The 18,379-nt window shown below is 40.2% G+C and overlaps 1 protein-coding gene across 2 annotated transcripts; it reads left to right on the forward strand.

Annotated features, from left to right (window-relative positions):
• The first annotated feature begins 274 nt into the window (after positions 1-274).
• LOC131252912 (outer envelope pore protein 16, chloroplastic) lies at positions 275-17,579 on the forward strand. 2 transcript variants are annotated; one of them, XM_058253697.1, is made up of 7 exons: positions 275-523; positions 621-672; positions 1,104-1,160; positions 3,235-3,266; positions 10,387-10,420; positions 11,011-11,078; positions 17,328-17,579. In XM_058253697.1, the coding sequence occupies exons 1-7, from the start codon at positions 410-412 to the stop codon at positions 17,466-17,468; spliced, it is 498 nt and encodes a 165-aa protein (XP_058109680.1). In that variant the 5' UTR covers positions 275-409; the 3' UTR covers positions 17,469-17,579. The 2 variants fall into 2 exon arrangements, with proteins under 2 accessions (XP_058109680.1, XP_058109681.1); XM_058253698.1 differs by lacking the exon at positions 1,104-1,160 and having other exon boundaries at positions 283-523.
• The last annotated feature ends 800 nt before the right edge of the window (positions 17,580-18,379 follow it).

Below are 18,379 nucleotides of genomic sequence, written 5' to 3' on the forward strand. Positions count from 1 at the left end.
TTAGTGCGGCCCACTTGAGTCTTGAATCTTGATCGATTTTGGTCTATTAACCGAAAATGATGTCAGAAAACGGATGGACGGAGTGGATTCATTACAAACATTGGGCTCCATCTCAGTCTCCAGCGCAGGAACTTCCTGCGAAAGGCTTTGGCAGGAAATCCTCGTCCCCCATTGATTGCCTCTCCTATCTGCTGATAGATTACGAGCGGGCGATGATCCGTAATTTTGAGACAGCGTGAGGTTATTTCAGTAAATTCATCGAATAGATAAAGTGCTTCTTGTAGCACAGTGAGCAGAGGCCGCCATAGTCCCCATCATCTTCAACATTATCATCCATCGTCCATGTCGCATTAGATTACCTTCAATCCCAGAGAGAGAGAGAGAGGGAGAGGGAGAGAGAGAGGGAGAGATGCCGCGGAGCAGGTTTTCGGGTGCATTCGCATCTCCAAGTGTCGATGTCATCATCGACATGGGCAACCCTTTCCTCAATCGCACCGTTGATGGCTTCCTCAAGATTGGAACCGTAAATTTTTTCTTTTTCATAATTCCGTCTCTACCCTTCTCTCTCTCTCTCTCTCTCTCTCTCTCTCTCTCTTTGATTCTCTTTTCGTTTTTTGCAGGTTGGAGCTTCGAGAGTTGCAGCAGAAGAAACCTATCACTGCATTCGAAAAGGTATTTCTTTTCTTCAATTCTCATACACCTGGGCCCCATTTCCATGATTCATTGATCCATACCGTTGATGTTATGAGATCCAATACAGATAGGGAATGCTTCAAAATTCTTCCAGATCTGAAGATCCTAACCTTTTCTTTGTGGAGCTTTGATGTATTCCCTCCTTCACAATCTATCTGTGTAATACTGATGGAAGTGTTAGAAATCCCCCATCGACAGTTATGAGAACAATGATCAACGGTCTGGATGACTGAAACATGGACCCTATTTGTGCATAGCGGTGCATGAGGACGTTATTCACGTCTCGATGCATCAAGACAGTATAATTCCTCCTCTTTGATCTTTGCAGTGATGGACGGTGCTGATTTTACCATTTTAAGCATAGTTATGAAACTGTATATTACTCTTTTGTTTTTGCTGATAAATGTTAGGTGAGGGAGATGATACAGTGAAGGTAGAACCATCTCTCCACAGTCACAGTGGACATGGTATGGCGACTTGTCAATCGTGACCGTCTACTTAGTGGGACCTGTCTTTGATGGTTCATATTCAAATGAAAAAAATGCTTATCCAACCATCCTAAGCATTGCTTTTGTTCACTTCTATACACACCATTGACCACTTTTGTTTTGTATGTTCTTTGAAGGAGACGGGTTGGATATCTAGGATTGTTCTAACCATTGATTCCATCTCTGTTTTCGAAGCATTTTACATCTACATTGTGGGAAACTAGATGGACCTTGGTCTACTCATCAAGGGTCACATGCGTATGATAAAAATAGAGGACAAAGAAGAGTCCCAGTCTATATTCATTTTACAATTGTGGCCCATCTGATGAATGAATCAGCTCAAATTTTGGGCAAACACGGGTTAACATTTGAAGCTGCCCCTGATGAGCATCCCAGATATCACATGCATGTGCCACGTTGGTGCATATCCTGTGAAATGTGAATTATCTATTCAGTCTCTCTTACTATATGGATAAAAGTCCCTCACCGGAGGACCTGTATGATTTTTGGTCCCTAGGGCCTAAAATGGGTCACGCATCCGTTGGTTGGAGTGGATTTCACATACACATCATGGTGGGTCCCACCTGAGCCCACCAACACTATGCTCACACTTAGGGCCTGTTTGATTTTTATTGTTTCACCTGGAAACGGTAAATACCCTGGAAATGGGTGATTATTACCGTTTCACCTATTCGAATATTCATGGGAATTTCATTTCTTGGAAACCGGTTCAAAAGTAGTAGTGGCCATTTTAGGACCCCATCTTGATGCATATGATATATCTCTTCCGTCCATGCATTTTATCACAACATTTTAAGATATGAGAAGAAAAATTACTTGGATCCAACACTCAATTGGCCCATACCAAAAGAAACAATGGCCCCAGGAAGTTTTTAACCGTAAGTATTTAATTCACATTTTGTTATGGCGTGGTCCACTTGAGCTTTGGATATGCCTCATTTTTTGGCTTATATTATAAATTCATCTGACATAATGGGTGAACGGTGTAGATATATGATATGCATCATGGTGAGACCCACAAATATTTCACAATATTTGCCATTTTTACACTGAAAAAGTAAGCCATCAAATCAATTATGGGGAAGAGTGCGGCAATTAAGGAGGGAAATATTTATTAACATTCACGGGGCATTTCCTTGGGAATTGGAAAATCAAACACGCCCTTAAGATCTTTTGCGAAACTGATCTTCTGTAAAAAACCCATACTAAGAATTTGATATGCATGAATGTTATGTGAGGAAGTGGCTCCCCACTTTTTTCGAATATTTGGAAGGTGGTTAGATAGAAGGATGCTCATTTGGTTGGACAGTGAAAAGATTAACCCACGACGAGCTAAAATACTATGTTGGATATGGCTCAACATGTATACAACAACCGGATTTGTTTCAGATAATGCTTGGCCGTGCACTGATATTTCTATCAAAGGATAATGAAAGTGATGGAAAACATTTTAATTATAAAAAGATGTTAAAATATTAAATATATGTTTGTGTCTTGCACCTTGAGAGTGGGGATGTTACAGTTTGCTGCAACACCTATACCATGTATGTTTGAATATTGACGTTGTCGTTGTTGTCTTTTACTTGGAGGATGCCACAAGCTTATATGCTGCCAATGGAGGAGTTGAGAACAGTTAATTAAGATGACATGTATTCAATTATTATTTCAAGCAAAAAGATGACCTATAAGAGGTTTCAATGGGTGGGAACAGGCCTTTTTCTCTTTGATTGAGTAAATCTTCTAGGCATGTTATTTATTTATTTTTTATGTACATTGTACGCAACCATGGTCCAATACAAGAAACATAGTTTTGATGGTATTTTTTCACTGAACATCGAATTACATTGAGATATAAGTATCATGAAGACTCCATGGTTAGAATGCTATTCTCTTGAAGTATTATGTGCTTCCTAAAACTCCATCACATCACCTTAACATATCTGAATACATGTTGAAACAGTGTGACTTTTGTGTTTCGAGGATCATACAGCCATGTTGTGCTTATTTTTCCATATTTTAATGTTTGCTGCAGGGAGCATTTCAAGCCACAAAGTCGAGCAAACTGTACGCTTCCGTTATCACTGAAACTATTAACTTCATATCCTTTTTTTGTGTTTTTTTTTTTTGTCGGCTACTTTATGTGTTCAAGACTTCAAGGAACTCGTTGATTGTAATAAACCTATGTAATAGACTATTAGACAAAGCTTGATTGTAATCAACCTATGTAATAGTTTATTGCCCGTGGGAGTTTTGTGCTGTCACTGCCAGTCTTGAGCTTGGATAAAAGGAGGGTTGCATCAGGTTGGCTGCCGGCATCAAACTTAAGCCACAACTTTCATCATGAGTCTAAAGGTCTAATTGAAGGTCTGGCCCTTGATAGAGTGGAATGGTGAAACAATATTCATGTAGCCGACCCCAATTAATTGGGACAAGGCTTAGATGATTTTGATGACGATAAACTCTGTGTTTAAGGCTACAAAATAGTGGGTGGGATGTAAATCTGCATGTAATGGTACTTTCTCTTCGCTAGAGGAACTAGTAACTACAAAAGTATGGTTAGAGCACGTCAATGAAGGGAGCCAATGGCAAGATAGTTCAAATGCAGCAACTTCTATCGCGTCTAGCATACTTCTTCCTCACATCTTAGAAATGTATATGTATAATACTGATGTTGTGTGGCTTAAGGTCAACATCAAGAGTCATTGCCAATCCATTAAATGTTTGCACATATGTTCTCTAAAATGCATGAAGACTGGAAAATTGGCGTGGCAGAAATTTGAGCCCATTTGAGGATATAAGCAGCATGTGTCCAATTGTGGTGCACTTGTGCAAAGTATGGGCTGCAGGTAATCTCCATCATCGACATGTCTGGCCCAAAAATCAGGTTGATATGCTTATTAGTTGGTCTGCATGTGGACAATGAAAATGGATGGAAGATAGGGGGTGGGAGATCAAGAAGACATCGCTTTATTGTGCTTTAGATATTTGGAAGGCCGTCTCCTTGGTGCATCCATCGGTATTAACTTTCGCATCCTTCAATCTTGGGAATGTCTCTCGGATTCGATTTTGGGAGGATCCATGGTGCGGTGATAGACCCCTGTGGAGGTTTACCCTTCCTTGGCTGTGCTTTCTTTGGAAAAGAACATAACTGTTGGTAAATGCTTTTCCCTTGAAGGAGGGTGGGGAGCATGGTGGCCCCCATGCAGAAGGGGCTTTCGGATTTGGAGATAGAAGATTTCACAAGCCTATTGGTTCACCTCTAGCACTATTATCCTTCTCCAGATTTGGCCGACTCATTGGTTTGGCCAGCAACAACATCCGGTTCTTTCTCGGTAAAATCATTTTACAATAAGATTCGTCCCTCGAGGCATGATTCGGATGGCATAATTCTATATGCTTTTTGGTTCTATGGTCCCTCAAAAGGCATCTTCTTTCTTGTGGTTGGCGGGTAGAAATTAGATACTAACAATAGATAATCTTTAGAAGAGGGGAATGTTTCTTCCGAATATTTGTCTTCTTTGCATGTGCAATTGAAGTCAGTTTGATGCATGTGCATTTTCACACCGGGTTTGACTGGGTTGACTTGTGTGAAGCGGGGGCACACTCAGGGTAGGCGGCTCGTGTGAAGCGAGACCCATGTGAAGTGGGTCCCATGAGGGGGATTCTGCCGAGGGCCTGACCTGGGCTATGAGATAAAAGGATTGATTCGCCACTCTCTATCAGTTCGAGCTTTTAAAGCAAGGGGTTGGTTGTTTTGTGTCAAAAGTAGTATCAAAGCGGGAGGTCTCGTGTTCGAGACTCCTTATTGGGGGTGATTAATGCGGGGGCATTTTCACACCGGGCTCGAGTGAGGTGACCTGTATGAAGTGGTGGCACACTCGGGGTGGGCGGCCTGTGTGAGGCAGGTGGCTCGCGTCGAGGCAAGACCCATGTGAAGTGGGGCCCACGAGGGGGGTTTGGCCGAGGGCCTGACTTGACTTGACCTCTTTTCGAAAGATATATTAATATTATGGAGGCTGATCAGGCTTGTCTTGAAGTTTGAACGCAATGTCCACTATTTTGACAAGGTTAAATTTTGGGATAAAGTTTTGTGGAAGACAAAAAGGGATGTATTTGAATGGGCTACAAAGCTTCTTCAAATTTACATTAGTGTAACTCATTCTATATTGGTTTTGTAATTTCACATTTCAATTGTATTCTTTGTCCTGATTGTCATCAGGTTGTTTTTAATAAAATTATTTATAGCCCTTCTAAAAACAATTCTCCTACATTGGGCACCTGGCCTTCAATCCTTCAATTCAACCCCAAAATAGTTGTTTGGATCTTCCAAATAGGCATAGATCTGGGTGGAATTGGCGTTAAACAATTACTAAGCAAAAGAAATTCGAAACAAGAAGGAAGGAGGGGAGAAAGTGCTCAGGCTCGGGTTAATAGGATAGATAGCGTGGTAGTAGAGGGTGTCAGACTTCGAGATAAAGAGGGGGTTTGTGACACGATCGTAGACTTTTACAAGAATTTGCTCTCTGATCCTCAAATTACTAGACTGAAGCTGGATAATTTGGAATTCGATATGCTTTCGGAGACAAAAGTGGAGGTGCTAGAAAAACCATTTTCAGAGGAAGTGAGGTAGGCTATCATGGATTTGGGTAGAGAGACAAAGCCCTTAGGCCCGATGGATTTCCCATAGCATTTTATCAAATGTTTTGGCGTAGGTAAAAGGAGATGTGATGAATTTTATGTATGATTTCTGGATTAATGGGAAATTGGCCACGAAATTGGGCGCGACTTTCATCGCCTTGATCCCGAAAAAGGAAGGTGCGGATTGTCTAAAAGATTTCTGTTCTATCAGCTTGATTGGAGGTCCATATAAAATCCTAGCTAAGATGCTTGTCCACATAATATCCTAGCTAAGATGCTTGTGACGAGATTTATAGCTGTGTTGGGAAGGATTAAATCATTAGAGCATGGAGCATTTGAGGAAGGAAGATAAAACCCTGGATAGTTCTCTTATTGCTCATGAAATAGTTAACTCGACCCACCTTTCGGGTAAATTTGGCATGGTGTGTAAGTTGGATCTTGAAAAGGCGTACGACTACGTTGAGTGGTCCTTTCTCGATTACATGTGTTGTTGGATTGGGTGTGGTGTGAAGTGGAGAAGGTGGATCCTCAAATGTGTCAGCTTCGCAAAATTTTCGGCCTTAGTGAATGGTTCAACGAAGGGCTACTTCAAAGCTTCTGGGGGTCTTTGGTAGGGGGATACAATATCTCCTTTCCTTCTAGGGGTCTTTGGTAGGGGGATACATTATCTCCTTTCCTTGCTGTGGTAGTGGCGGTAGCGCTTAGCCGCATGCTATCTAGAGGAATTTCCTTAGGTTTTTTAGTGGGCTTAAGTTGGATGGCGGGAATCTCCAAATATCTCACCTTCAGTTCACGGATAATATGATCCTCTTTAGTGGGGCGGATCCTTAGCAGCTAGACAACTTTCGTAAAGCTTTATTTTGCTTTGAAGCGGTGTTGGACATGGATATTAATGCTAGTAAGTCTAAACTGTTGGGTATTATTCTCTCGTCGAAAGAAGTCAGGGATCTAACTCTTGTGTTTGGCTGCGAAGTGGGGATGTTCCTATCTAAATATCTGGGCCTCTTTGTTTAGGAAAAGTTGCTAAGCATCTATGGGACCCCGTCATTGAAAGATTCCAGCGTAAGTTTGATTTTCGAAAGTTGATATTATTATTAAAACGGTCGAAGCCAAAAAGAGCACAACATGCAAAGACAAGAAAAGAAAAGAAAACAACACAACAGAAAATAGAGATGACCTAAACTACTAAACCCAAGAGAAGAAAAGGAAAATACAAGAGGCACTAAACCAGTCCCAGCCCCCATCCGTTATCCTGAAGCACAATCCCTGACAAACTGTGAAACTCTGCTCAGTACCACATTCATCGAACTTTTCACATCCTTAAAACACCTATTATTCCTTTCTAGCCACAAAGCCCAAAAGGTAGCAAGCAGGGCCGCCTCCAACATCTCGGGATCTGATGCGAGCTTCAATCGACTAGGGGACCATCTAGGAGACTCTTGCCTGCTGCATGACTCCAGATCAAACTGCAATAGAGAAGGGACAATGCAATAGAAGATGGGAGATCAACTTCACATCCTGAAAGCATAGGAGATGGACATTTGGAGGATCATACCCCTCTTCCGAAGATTGTCTAAAGTGAGAATACATCTTCTCCCAGCAAGTCAGATGAAGGCGTTGACTTTTGGGGGGCCCCATGGGACTAAAGAGGGCTCGTGCAGCTTGTAGGTCCAGAATCCAGAGGGGAAGAAAAGAACTCGTAGAATGACTTGATAAAAAAGGTGCCACCTCTTCCAGTGTCTAGGAAGCAGAATCATAACTTTCAAGATCAATCACGAAATCCTGCATGCGAGAGATGAGCAGGAGGAACTTAGCAAATTCATCATCCTTAAAATTCCTTCGGAATGGAGGAGTCCACACTCCACCAGATCTAGAGGAGGAGAAACACTCCGAAACTAGTATGTTAGGGTCAGAACTAAGTATAGTTGTGAAAACTAGAACAAATAATTTATCCACTTCCTTCCAAAGAGTAGAGGCCCTATACATAGAAGATTTTTTTGTCCACCACCCAGCTCTACACCATACTTAGCTGCCACAACCTTTTTCCAAAGGGAATCATCTTCTGAAACAAGACACCATATCCATTTACATAGAAGGGCTGAATTAACTAAATGAAGACACTTTATACCTGTCCCACCTTCAAAAATTGGTTTGCAAACCTCCTTCCACCTTAGGAGAGGAAACTTCCTAGTGTGGGAGCCAACTTGCCATAAGAAATTTCTCCGTAATTTGTCTATCCTCTGAAGCATAGATTTAGGGTAGTGAAATAAAGACATGCAATAAATCAGGACGTTAGAGAGGGATGATTTTATCATGGTAAGTCTGCCTCCAAACAATAATAAGTTACTTTTCCAAGGAGACAACTTATACTCCATCCTTTCTAGCACCTTATCCCAAAGGTGCGGAGCTAGTTTTCCTAGACACAAAGGAAGGCCCAGGTTTGTGGTAGGGAAAGAGCCCACCCGACAACCAAATGAGGACGTAAGACCCAGAAGATCCTCACGATTCAAGGATAAATTATCAATGTGGAAAAAGAGATTTATGTCTCTTGGAGTTGGAGGTGGAATTACCCTGATCAAGGCGGTTCTTTCAAATCTTCCTTTGTACTTCATGTCCATTTTTTTGGTGCCCAAAGAGTGTGCTTGATAAGTTAGAGAGGATAAGAAGAGATTTCCTTTGGCAAGGGGAAGAGGAGAAGAGGAAGTTTGATCTCGTGAGATGGGATATTGTGTGTAGGCCAAAGGAGGCTGATGGTTTAGGTCTAAGAGACTTAGACTTCATGAACAAGGCACTTTTGGGGAAATGGCTGTGTCGTTTCTCGTCTGAAGAAGGTACTCTCTGGAAGGAAGTTATAGGCAGGAAGTATGGGGTGGAGAAAGAGGAGTGGTGGGCCTGGTGGCCCAAGAGCTCTGCGTTGTACAGGGCATCAGGGGCTTGGAGAGCAATTATGAAGTTGTAAGGATCTATCTTGGGTTGTGGGCTTGGACGAATGGCTTGGGTCATGGGTTTGCTCCCCACAAACACGAGTTCGATTCCCTTCCCTATTGATTACTCGATGCACGTGGTTGGCAGGTGATTGCGTGCATCCGTAGGGAATAGTCTCCCCTTAAAAAGGGGCAGGGACACCCTGTCGTCATTAAAAAAGGATCTATCTTAGTGGGGCTCTGTTTTGGTGCAGGCACGGGCTTGGAAGTCTAATTTTGGAAGGACATTTGGTTAGACGAGAGTAGTTTTCTGGATCAATTTCCGAATCTAGCTTGCGCTGCTTTGGACTTGGACACTACAGTGGACAAGTACTACGTGAGGCAACCATCCACTGGACACTGGCTTCCTTTGTTCTGGAGAAATCTGCTGGACATTGAAGCTGATGAGTTGCTGTCTTTGCTCAATATGCTTGCTGGGGTTTTGCTGTTAATTCCTTCTTTTGGTCTCTTGTTGGAGCGGTGGTTGAGCCTCAAAACTTGTTTTGTTCTGTTTTATGGTCCTATGGAGCCCCTTCTAAGGTATCAGCCTTTGTGTGGTTGGTTAGTTGGGAAAGAATCCTAACTATTGATAATCTGAGGAAGCGGGGCCTAGTTATCATCAATGCCCATCCTCTGTGTTTGTGCAATGAGAAATCGGTGAGTCGCCTTTTTTTGCTGTGCCCTATTGCCAAGGAACTTTGGGATAGTTTTCTGGCATCTTTTGGGGTGGTGTGGGTTTTGCCCAACTCGGTGAATGATTTCCTCTTGCCATGGCACAGAGGCAGAGTTGGAAAGATGGGTCGTAAGGTTTGGAGGTTGTTGCTTCTTGCGGGTTTGTGGTGCATTTGGATCGAAAGAAACAATGGATGCTTTAAAGACACCTCTAGGAATGCGAAGTCAGTTTTTCGAAACGCGAGATCTCTTGTTATTGGGTGGGTGGCTATGTCCTCTAAGCTTATAGATTGCAATCTCTTAGTCTTTGATTGGTCTTCCTTGTAATTTTTGTTTCTCTTGATGTATTCTTTTGTGGCTTTGCCATCATTTTTTAATAAAATACCAGTTACCCTTCCAAAAAGGGGGAGAAAATGAAAAATCAGGGCCAAATGTGTGTTTTTATGTGCATATCAGTCTATACGAGTACGATGTATCGGTGCCGATACAGGCCAATATGGAGCAGTTTTCTAACACGGGCCGATATGGGATACAGAAATGATATGGCTGTATCGGCCAATACGATACCGATATTCATATCTATGCTGCTTGGTAGCATCAGTCCCCAGCTTGGGTAAAGGAGGAGGTTTGATGACAGGTAGGCAACCATTTGCTGAACTTTTGCCAAGCAACCATGACAAAAGCAGACCTTAAATTACCTTTCACAAAAAAAAGACCCTAAATAGCTAGGACATGGCTATGATGATGATGTGAAATTGATATTCTCGAAGTGCATCTAGAACAATCTTCAAGAATGTGCATTTGAGAAGGAGCTCATGTTACTATAGATGTTTAAAAACTGGTAGGTTGATCAACATAGAGAAAAATAACTTATTTTTATAGTTTTACTGATAGTGGTTGCTTTATTGCAGCTAAAGAAGATGTGCAAGGAAGGTGCTTATTGGGGTAAGCTGATCTACTAATAAAAGAGATAGCTGATTGCTTAGCTACCTTTTGTCTTCTTTTTTACTTGGAAGTGTTTGAGCAGTCCCTGCGATGAAAGATGGAAAATGCAACTTGTGGCTCAGGGGCCAACATGACGTGTGTGCTAGATCCGTGCCATTCCTCAGGTGGGTCCCAATATGAATAAGCCACAGCTAGTCCACACGCTGGGGGGGTGGTCAAATGTGTATGAGAAAAATGGAGGGTCACAAAAGAAAGAAAGAAAGAAATAAAGATGACCAACAACCCATATTCAGCGTATTCGTATGGTCCACCCAATGAGATGAATTTTTATTTTATTTTTAGGCAAGAGCATGATCCTAATCATCCCACCTAATGAATGCCCCGTATCCCTGATGCGCATCTGACGTTGTCATGTTTGCTCTGAATCAACTAAGCAGTCTTTTCTCTTATGAATCACCTTGGCATCTCTCTTTATTTTGATGTCCATTTTAAGGATTGGTTCTGGAAAGGAGTGTGCAAACTATTCCAGCATTCATTTCTTTTAGCATATTTTGCAAATGAGTTATCATATTTTATGTACATACGTGTAGGCACTGTAGCTGGAGTATATGTGGGAATGGAGTATGGAATGGAAAGAGTCCGTGGCACTAGAGACTGGGTAACTTCTGCTTCAGATTGCTAGTAATTTATTTGGTATAGCGAACTTATTTAGAAGAAGATAATCAGTTCTGCTGACATGCTACAGGTGCTCCTTTTTTTTTTTTTTGTCTCTATTTCGATGAAGTTTGGATTTTAACGCTATTCGAATGTGAGGAATTATCAGGCCCTGATGCATGCTTTCCAAATGTGCTTGATTCATAAAGAGGGGGGCTCATCCTGTTGATCTGATGAGTGCCATTATGGATGGGGGATGCACCTCCTGATTGGAAATCACAGCCATCCAATCTGTGGCCATTTCCAAACTGTTATGGTATTTCTCTTAACCATTTATTTGTTGATCACTAAACGAAGATTTAGGACCTACTAATCTTGGAGGTTTTTGGAGCGCACCCCTATCCGTGGGCCATCATATCGACAATGTTGATTACCAAATCATGGACCCACCGGTACAAATTTGGGGCACCCCTTATCTGTTGTCCATATATCAACAATGTTGATTACCGAATCATGGCCCCTCCATATATCAACAATGTTGATTACCGAATCATGGCCCCACCTGTACAGATCAGGCCCATTGGGACCTGATAATTACTTGTGAAGCACGAAGACGACCAGTTACCCACCCTAAGGGGGCTTGAAACACAAATTCATACATGGGAAATATAGATACAGTGTTACACCTTTTATTTAAAGCCAGCAATGGAAATTTTACTAACAAGGAAGAAGAAAACAACACGAGGCTGCAACCAGCGGCTGAATACCACACCCAAAGGCCACAGCTGAAATGACCAGACAAAAACAACAAAGGATAAAAGCCTGTGGGAAAAGGCACTGTCAAAAGAAAGTTAAAATATCCAATTGAGAACCTGCTTATCTGAAGAGTGACCATGCCAAGTGAGGCTATGGAGGCCCAATCAACCATGTTAGCCTTGATTCGATCAGACAACCCTGCAACTGAAATTTGCTTGATCTAAAAAATCTGTCCGTTCCTGTCTGTTAAAACAACGATAATAATAAGATACCTTGTTACCTGTACCATTGGTATTGATACGTTATATTTTAAAACAATATATATGTTACATGGTGCTGTCTCATGGTCAATGATCATACCAACAGAGTTGATTATTGAAAACGAGACCTTTTAGAATGATTAGTTAGTAGGACTCTACAATGCAAGTAATAGATCTGAAATAGCTCCTTGATTTTAGTGGACATATTTTTCTTCTTTTATAGCCTTTCACAACCAATATAAACAGCTTCTGAACATGAAGTTTGCTCATCACACACCTCTCATGTGTTTTGAATAAGTTCATATGTTTTTAGCTTGCTGTTGTATTCTAATCATGGGGTGTTATGCTGATGGAACAATTCCAAGAATTACAACAACAGTGCAAGTCTGCAATGTTTTAATGCCTTTGTATGTGTAAACTCTTGTATGTGATCCATGCACATGCTGTATGAATGTGTATATAACAATAATAAGAGAAAGGGAATGGCATTCCACCATTGGAAAGAAAAGAAGAACAAAAGAAAAAGGAAAAAACAACAGGTTGGGGAAAGAGAGCTCACGAAAGAGGCCTAGGATGAGTGCCTTGTTTTTTTATTGTTATCATTGAAGATTTATGTCTCCTAACTGAGAGGAATCAAAACCAAGATGACGAAATAAGCTAGCTTAGTAAGTCAGATGTCGAAATAGGCCAGCTTAGTAAGTCAGATGTCGAAATAGGCTAACTTAGTAAGTCAGATGTTGAAATAGGCTAGCTTAGGAGGTCATGCTGCTACAAGCAATGTTCGTAGTATCAGTATCACATTACGTATGGCACCCTTGGGATATAGATACGTCTCGGTTATCGCACGAGATATATCGTTTGTATCGGGTAATATATCACACTTTTTGGGAAACATAGAGAAATATTGGGAAATTGGTTGAATTTTTCAATGAAACTTAATGGATTGTTAAAAAAGACCTCAATACACTTTTAAATCATAAATCTTAAAACAAGTGTACATAATACGTTTCCTTTGTACAGGTTCTTAAGCTATTCACTGTCTGACTAAACTAATGCAACTATATTCAAATTGAATTCATAACATTTATAAATTTATGAAGACATTTATGAAAACACAACCAATTCATTCAAAAGCAGAAGAAGTAGAAATTTAAAAAATATACCTATGAAAACATAACCAATTCATTCATATTTATTAATTATTTTTTAAATAAATATATCCAACTCATTCAAAAGCAAAAGAAGAAGTAGAAATTGAGAAATATACCTATAAAAACATAACTAATTCATTCATATTTATTAATTATTTTAAATAAATATATAATTATATTTTTGGAAAAAAAAATCATCAAACACCTTTGGATGCTTAGAAAATGCAACCAATTGAACGTTGGTAGAAAATAATTTTCAGAAAAAAATAATTTTTTTCTATATTTTTTATTAAAAAAATATTATTTAATTCCAAAAAATATAAAAAATACTTGTACTAGTAGATCATGCTTCATGCATGTTTGAATGTAAGATTACAATGAATTTGGGAGAAATTTGAGAAATTTCGAATCGGACCTACTACACTCAAATCTTGAAATTAGAGTGTATGTGATGATCATTTCATCAAACACTCCTAAATACTTTGAAATTAGACTAAATTAACTACTACCAGGAGTGAAATTTTGAAAAAAAGAAGTATATGTTTATAACTTTTTAATAAAAAAACAAAATTTTTTTTTCTGAAATTTCACAAAAATATCATAAATCAGTAGATCAAGCCTCCTACATGTTTGATTTCGCATTTGGAATGTAAGATTGCAAGCAATTTGGAAGAAATTGGGAAAATTTGAATTTTCCCCAAATCGGGCAACCTCCCTCAAATCTCGAAATTGAAGGTTGAAATCCTTGAGTTGTCATGCAAAACATGAAGAATCAATGATTGCTTATGATTTCGCACTGATTTTATATGATTTAAAAAAGAAGAAGATGAAAATGCAAATTAATTCACCTTTTGAGAAACGGCTCCAAATGAAAGAAAATCTCGATTCTGATTTCAAATGTAGGTTTTTCTCCCAAATCCAAGCAAAGGATGGACCGAAATCTACCCACAAACAGGTTAGAAGAGGGAAAACTGAAGAAAAATGTGAAAAAAAGGGATTTTGGAGGGTATTGCGAAGTTCCCTTGCAGTTTCTAGAATGTATCGATGATATCTGTTGATATCGACAGGTATCCTTGATACCAAGACATTTTATAAAGGGAAAAATTGTGAAATCACATGATTTCGCGAGATATCGCTGATACATTACGATATGGTGTGATATTTTGAGCGATACACAACATTTTTTCATTTCCATCTATACTCTAGGGATGTTTCATGCCCCTGGAGTGTGATAACGATAATATCGGTCGATATTATCGATACTGTATACATTGGCTACAAGTAGGGTGTCCCGTATCTGTTACGATACGGCCGTATCGGCCGATACGTAACGGTAATGGCCGACACTGTTACGCGATATGGGGTCGAAACGGCCGTTACGGAATTCTGTGACCGTAACGGCTGTTACGGGCCATAACGGCCGTTTCGGACCCGTAACAACTGTTACGGGCCTTGAAAAACGGCCACAGCCTTCTTCCTGTTCTTCTCTCTCTCTCTCTCTCCCTCTTTTTTCTTTTCTCTTCTTTCCCTCTTTTTTCTTTTCGGTTTCCCTCTCCTTTTTTTTTTTTTGCAAGTGTTCTACAGACCAGCTAGCTGCAGTAGGTACGTGTCACGCTAAGACAAGCGCTGACACTCCTCGAGCTCCAAGTTGTACGAACGGTTCAAAGTAGATCAAAGTTATGGGCTCCACAGTGATGTTTTATTACATCTACACTGTTCATCTATTTTCAGAGATCATTTTAGAGCACTACCCAAAAAACGAATTATATCCAAAGATCATCTGGACCACACCAAAAGTAGTAGTGGAGATAATGATTTTTACCGTTTAACAATTCTTAGGGCCCACGGTAACGTTTATTTTCCATCCAATTTGATCAGACCCGAGTGGGCCCCACCATGATGTATATATTTTATCCATGTCGTCCATCCATTTTGCCATGTCATTTTAGGTCAGGATCCAAAAAATTAGTAATATCCAAATCTCAGGTGGACCACACCATAGGAAACAGTGGTTATAGAATGCTCACCATTAAAAATTTCTTAAGGTCCACTGTAATGTTTATGTTCAATCTAACCTATTAATTGGGTCACACTGACGTGGTTGAAGGGAAAACACACATGTCAGCTTAATCTAAAACTTTTGTAGCCCCTAATAAAATTTTAATGGTGAACGTTTAATTATTGTTGTTTCTTATGGTGCAGTCCACCTGAGCTTTGGATGTGCCTCATTTTTGGGTTCATGCCCTAAAATTATTTGGCAAAATGGATGGATGGTGTGGATATAACACATTCATCACGGGTGGGGCCCAAAAAACTTTGACACGTGTGCTACACTTCACAATCCGAGCTCCGCCTAATTCCAGCCTAAAAAAATTGTACACGAGACATATATTAACTTAAAATTTAGCAATTAAATTATGAACTGCAATTGCTAACTCATAATGCTAAAATCAAATTGTTTGAATAGTTTTAATTGTTAATTTGTGGAATTTTATTTTTTAAAATAGGGCCTTTTGGATTTTTTTCATGATTCACTATCCAATAAATGTCCACCAATTCATAAGTGGGATAATGACAATAAATTGCATGAATTTGAGGCTGATTTGGAACATAGATTGGTTCTCCAAGTCAGCCCCAAATTGACAACGCCATCTACCTGAATTTAATTTCATTTTTTTAAAGAACTATTGGGAGAAATGGTATCAAGTTGTTGAATATATAAATTAGTTATTTAGAAAATTAAATATATGGATTTTGTAGTCAAATTCAAGTTACTTGGTTCAAAAATTAATCAGACAGTCCGATACAACTTCTCACCAAAGAGTGGACCGTTACACCACCATAAACATGTTCCAATTTATAAATGAATGCATATTTGGAATGCTTAGAATATTCCGGATTTAATCCATATTTTTTCATATTTTTTTGCATAAAAAAATATTTTGTGCTGTTACGGGCCATTACACCCTCGTATCGCCATTACGCCCCCGTATCCGTATCGGTTTCGGAGGGCACCGTTACGCCAACCGATACCGATACGGGATACCTTGGGCCTACAAGAACTGTTCCATCGTTGACCTGAACACCACTCAGTGCATCACTTCATGCAGTAGCTTGAAAATCATTGAATCTTACCAAGAAATTTGAGAACAACTGCAAGCCTTAGATTGCATTTGGAAGTGCGTTCAAATCATGGTTCTGGCGTAAACGTTTTGAGGCTAACCTGCATTGAAATGGTGATGCATTTAGGAATATGCTCAAAAAGCAGATTGACTGCTCAGTAGAGTAGCAGACTACCCCTTCCAAGAGTCAGGCCAAATCATCATTCCAGGTGCTTCGTGTAGGAGATGAGACTGGCCCAGCCGTGACTCCACAACACCCAATCCAGCTTGAGAGTGAATGATTATTTCGCATAGAGTAGGATGGTATAGATAATAGACACATGCATAGTCACAACATTCCCTGTACACATGCAATACATGTACCGTGATCCAGAGTCCCGACCATCCAAATCATGGGGCTCACATACATTGTGCATAGTCCCCAAAATCAGATTGATTTTGTGACCCTTAACAGCTATTTTCTGAACGTGAACCGTTTGATTATCTTTTCACTTGAACTTTGCATTTAATGGCCACTAAAAGAGATGATTTGATTATGATTTTTGAGTCATGACATGTCTAGGATAGGTGGCCCATAATTTTGACTGAAGAATGCATGATGACTGTGTATGGATCATCATATTCTTGAGCATCTAGTAATTCCTCTAGAGTAAGTTTAACAATAGATATTTGGGAACAGCCAAGCTACTCACACCCTTACACTCCTCTCTGTGATTATCCAGACCCTTCATCTAGAAGGATCACACGCCACATGCACGCAAAATGTCAAAAATCATACTCATAAGAGATTTCACCATCCATTGCAATTGCTTCTTCTGATCATCAAGACATTTACCATGTGGACCGTATATGGTGGGACTTTCACTATGAACAATCTAGATCATTGTGTTCTGGGCCAGAAATGGTAGAACCTATCGAACTTCCATCCCCATTGCTAACTCTCTTCATTTTCTGTGGTTTGCAGAAGAATGCGTTGCTTGGGGGGGCGATAACCGGGGCATTGATATCTGCAGCCAGCAGTAACCATGGGGACAAGGTGATTGTGGATGCCATCACAGGCGGTGCCATAGCTACTGCTGCCGAGTTCCTCAACTACCTCACCTGAGCAGAAGCAAAGATCATAAAACAACCAGTACTATGTTTGCATACTGTAAGAAATAATGTACTCGTCTTTATCATCATGGGTATCTGTTAAATAAATGCTATTTATCTGTTACGTCACTGTTCTTTGTCTGTCCCACAGTCAGAAGAAAAGCAGTGGGAAGTAGTGTTGGTGGAATGAGCAATTCTGTAAATGTGGGTCCCAGTTCAGTGATCGAGACCGTTGACCATATGGGTGGGTGAGATCCTACATCTTTGGTCTTCCACCTCTTCACTGTTGAATGTGGACTGCTTTTGCAAGTCTTTTCTCAACCATCTATTTGTAGACTATGGTTGAAGGGCTGCAATATGCCAGTCTTTGACATTTCCTTGGGCAGATCTGCTCAGCTAGGGATCCAGTTGGTCAAGCACCAGCTTGGATCATTTAATAATGGGCCCCATATGTACGGAATTGGGAAACTCAGCAGACCGCACCTCCAATGTTTAGGACTGTAATTCCACCAGAGGGTATTGGTTTCCATGAAGAGAAAATACTGATACACCCTAAGATAAAAAATAAAAAATTAAAAAAAAAATCCTGATTAAGCGCTTTGCTGGTACCTCAAAATAGGGTGAAGTGATGAGTGGGCCGTTGCTCAACCATGGAAAATTGGAGGATGGAAAAATGCAGCTGAAGTTGTTTACAATGTACCCAATCAGAATTAGTTCAATTTGATTTCATGATAATTTTGTGAAGGTGTCTGCAGCTTCAATGTCCCATTCATGATAATTCTGGTTGAGCGCTTTGCTGGTACCTCATCAATAGGGTGATGAGTGGGTCGTTGCTCAACCACGGAACATTGGAGGATGGAAAAATGCAGCGGAAGTAGTTTACAATGGACCCAATTAGAATTAGCTCAATTTGATTTCATGATA

This window comes from Magnolia sinica, chromosome 8, assembly GCF_029962835.1.
Source record: "Magnolia sinica isolate HGM2019 chromosome 8, MsV1, whole genome shotgun sequence".
Taxonomy (NCBI): domain Eukaryota; kingdom Viridiplantae; phylum Streptophyta; class Magnoliopsida; order Magnoliales; family Magnoliaceae; genus Magnolia; species Magnolia sinica.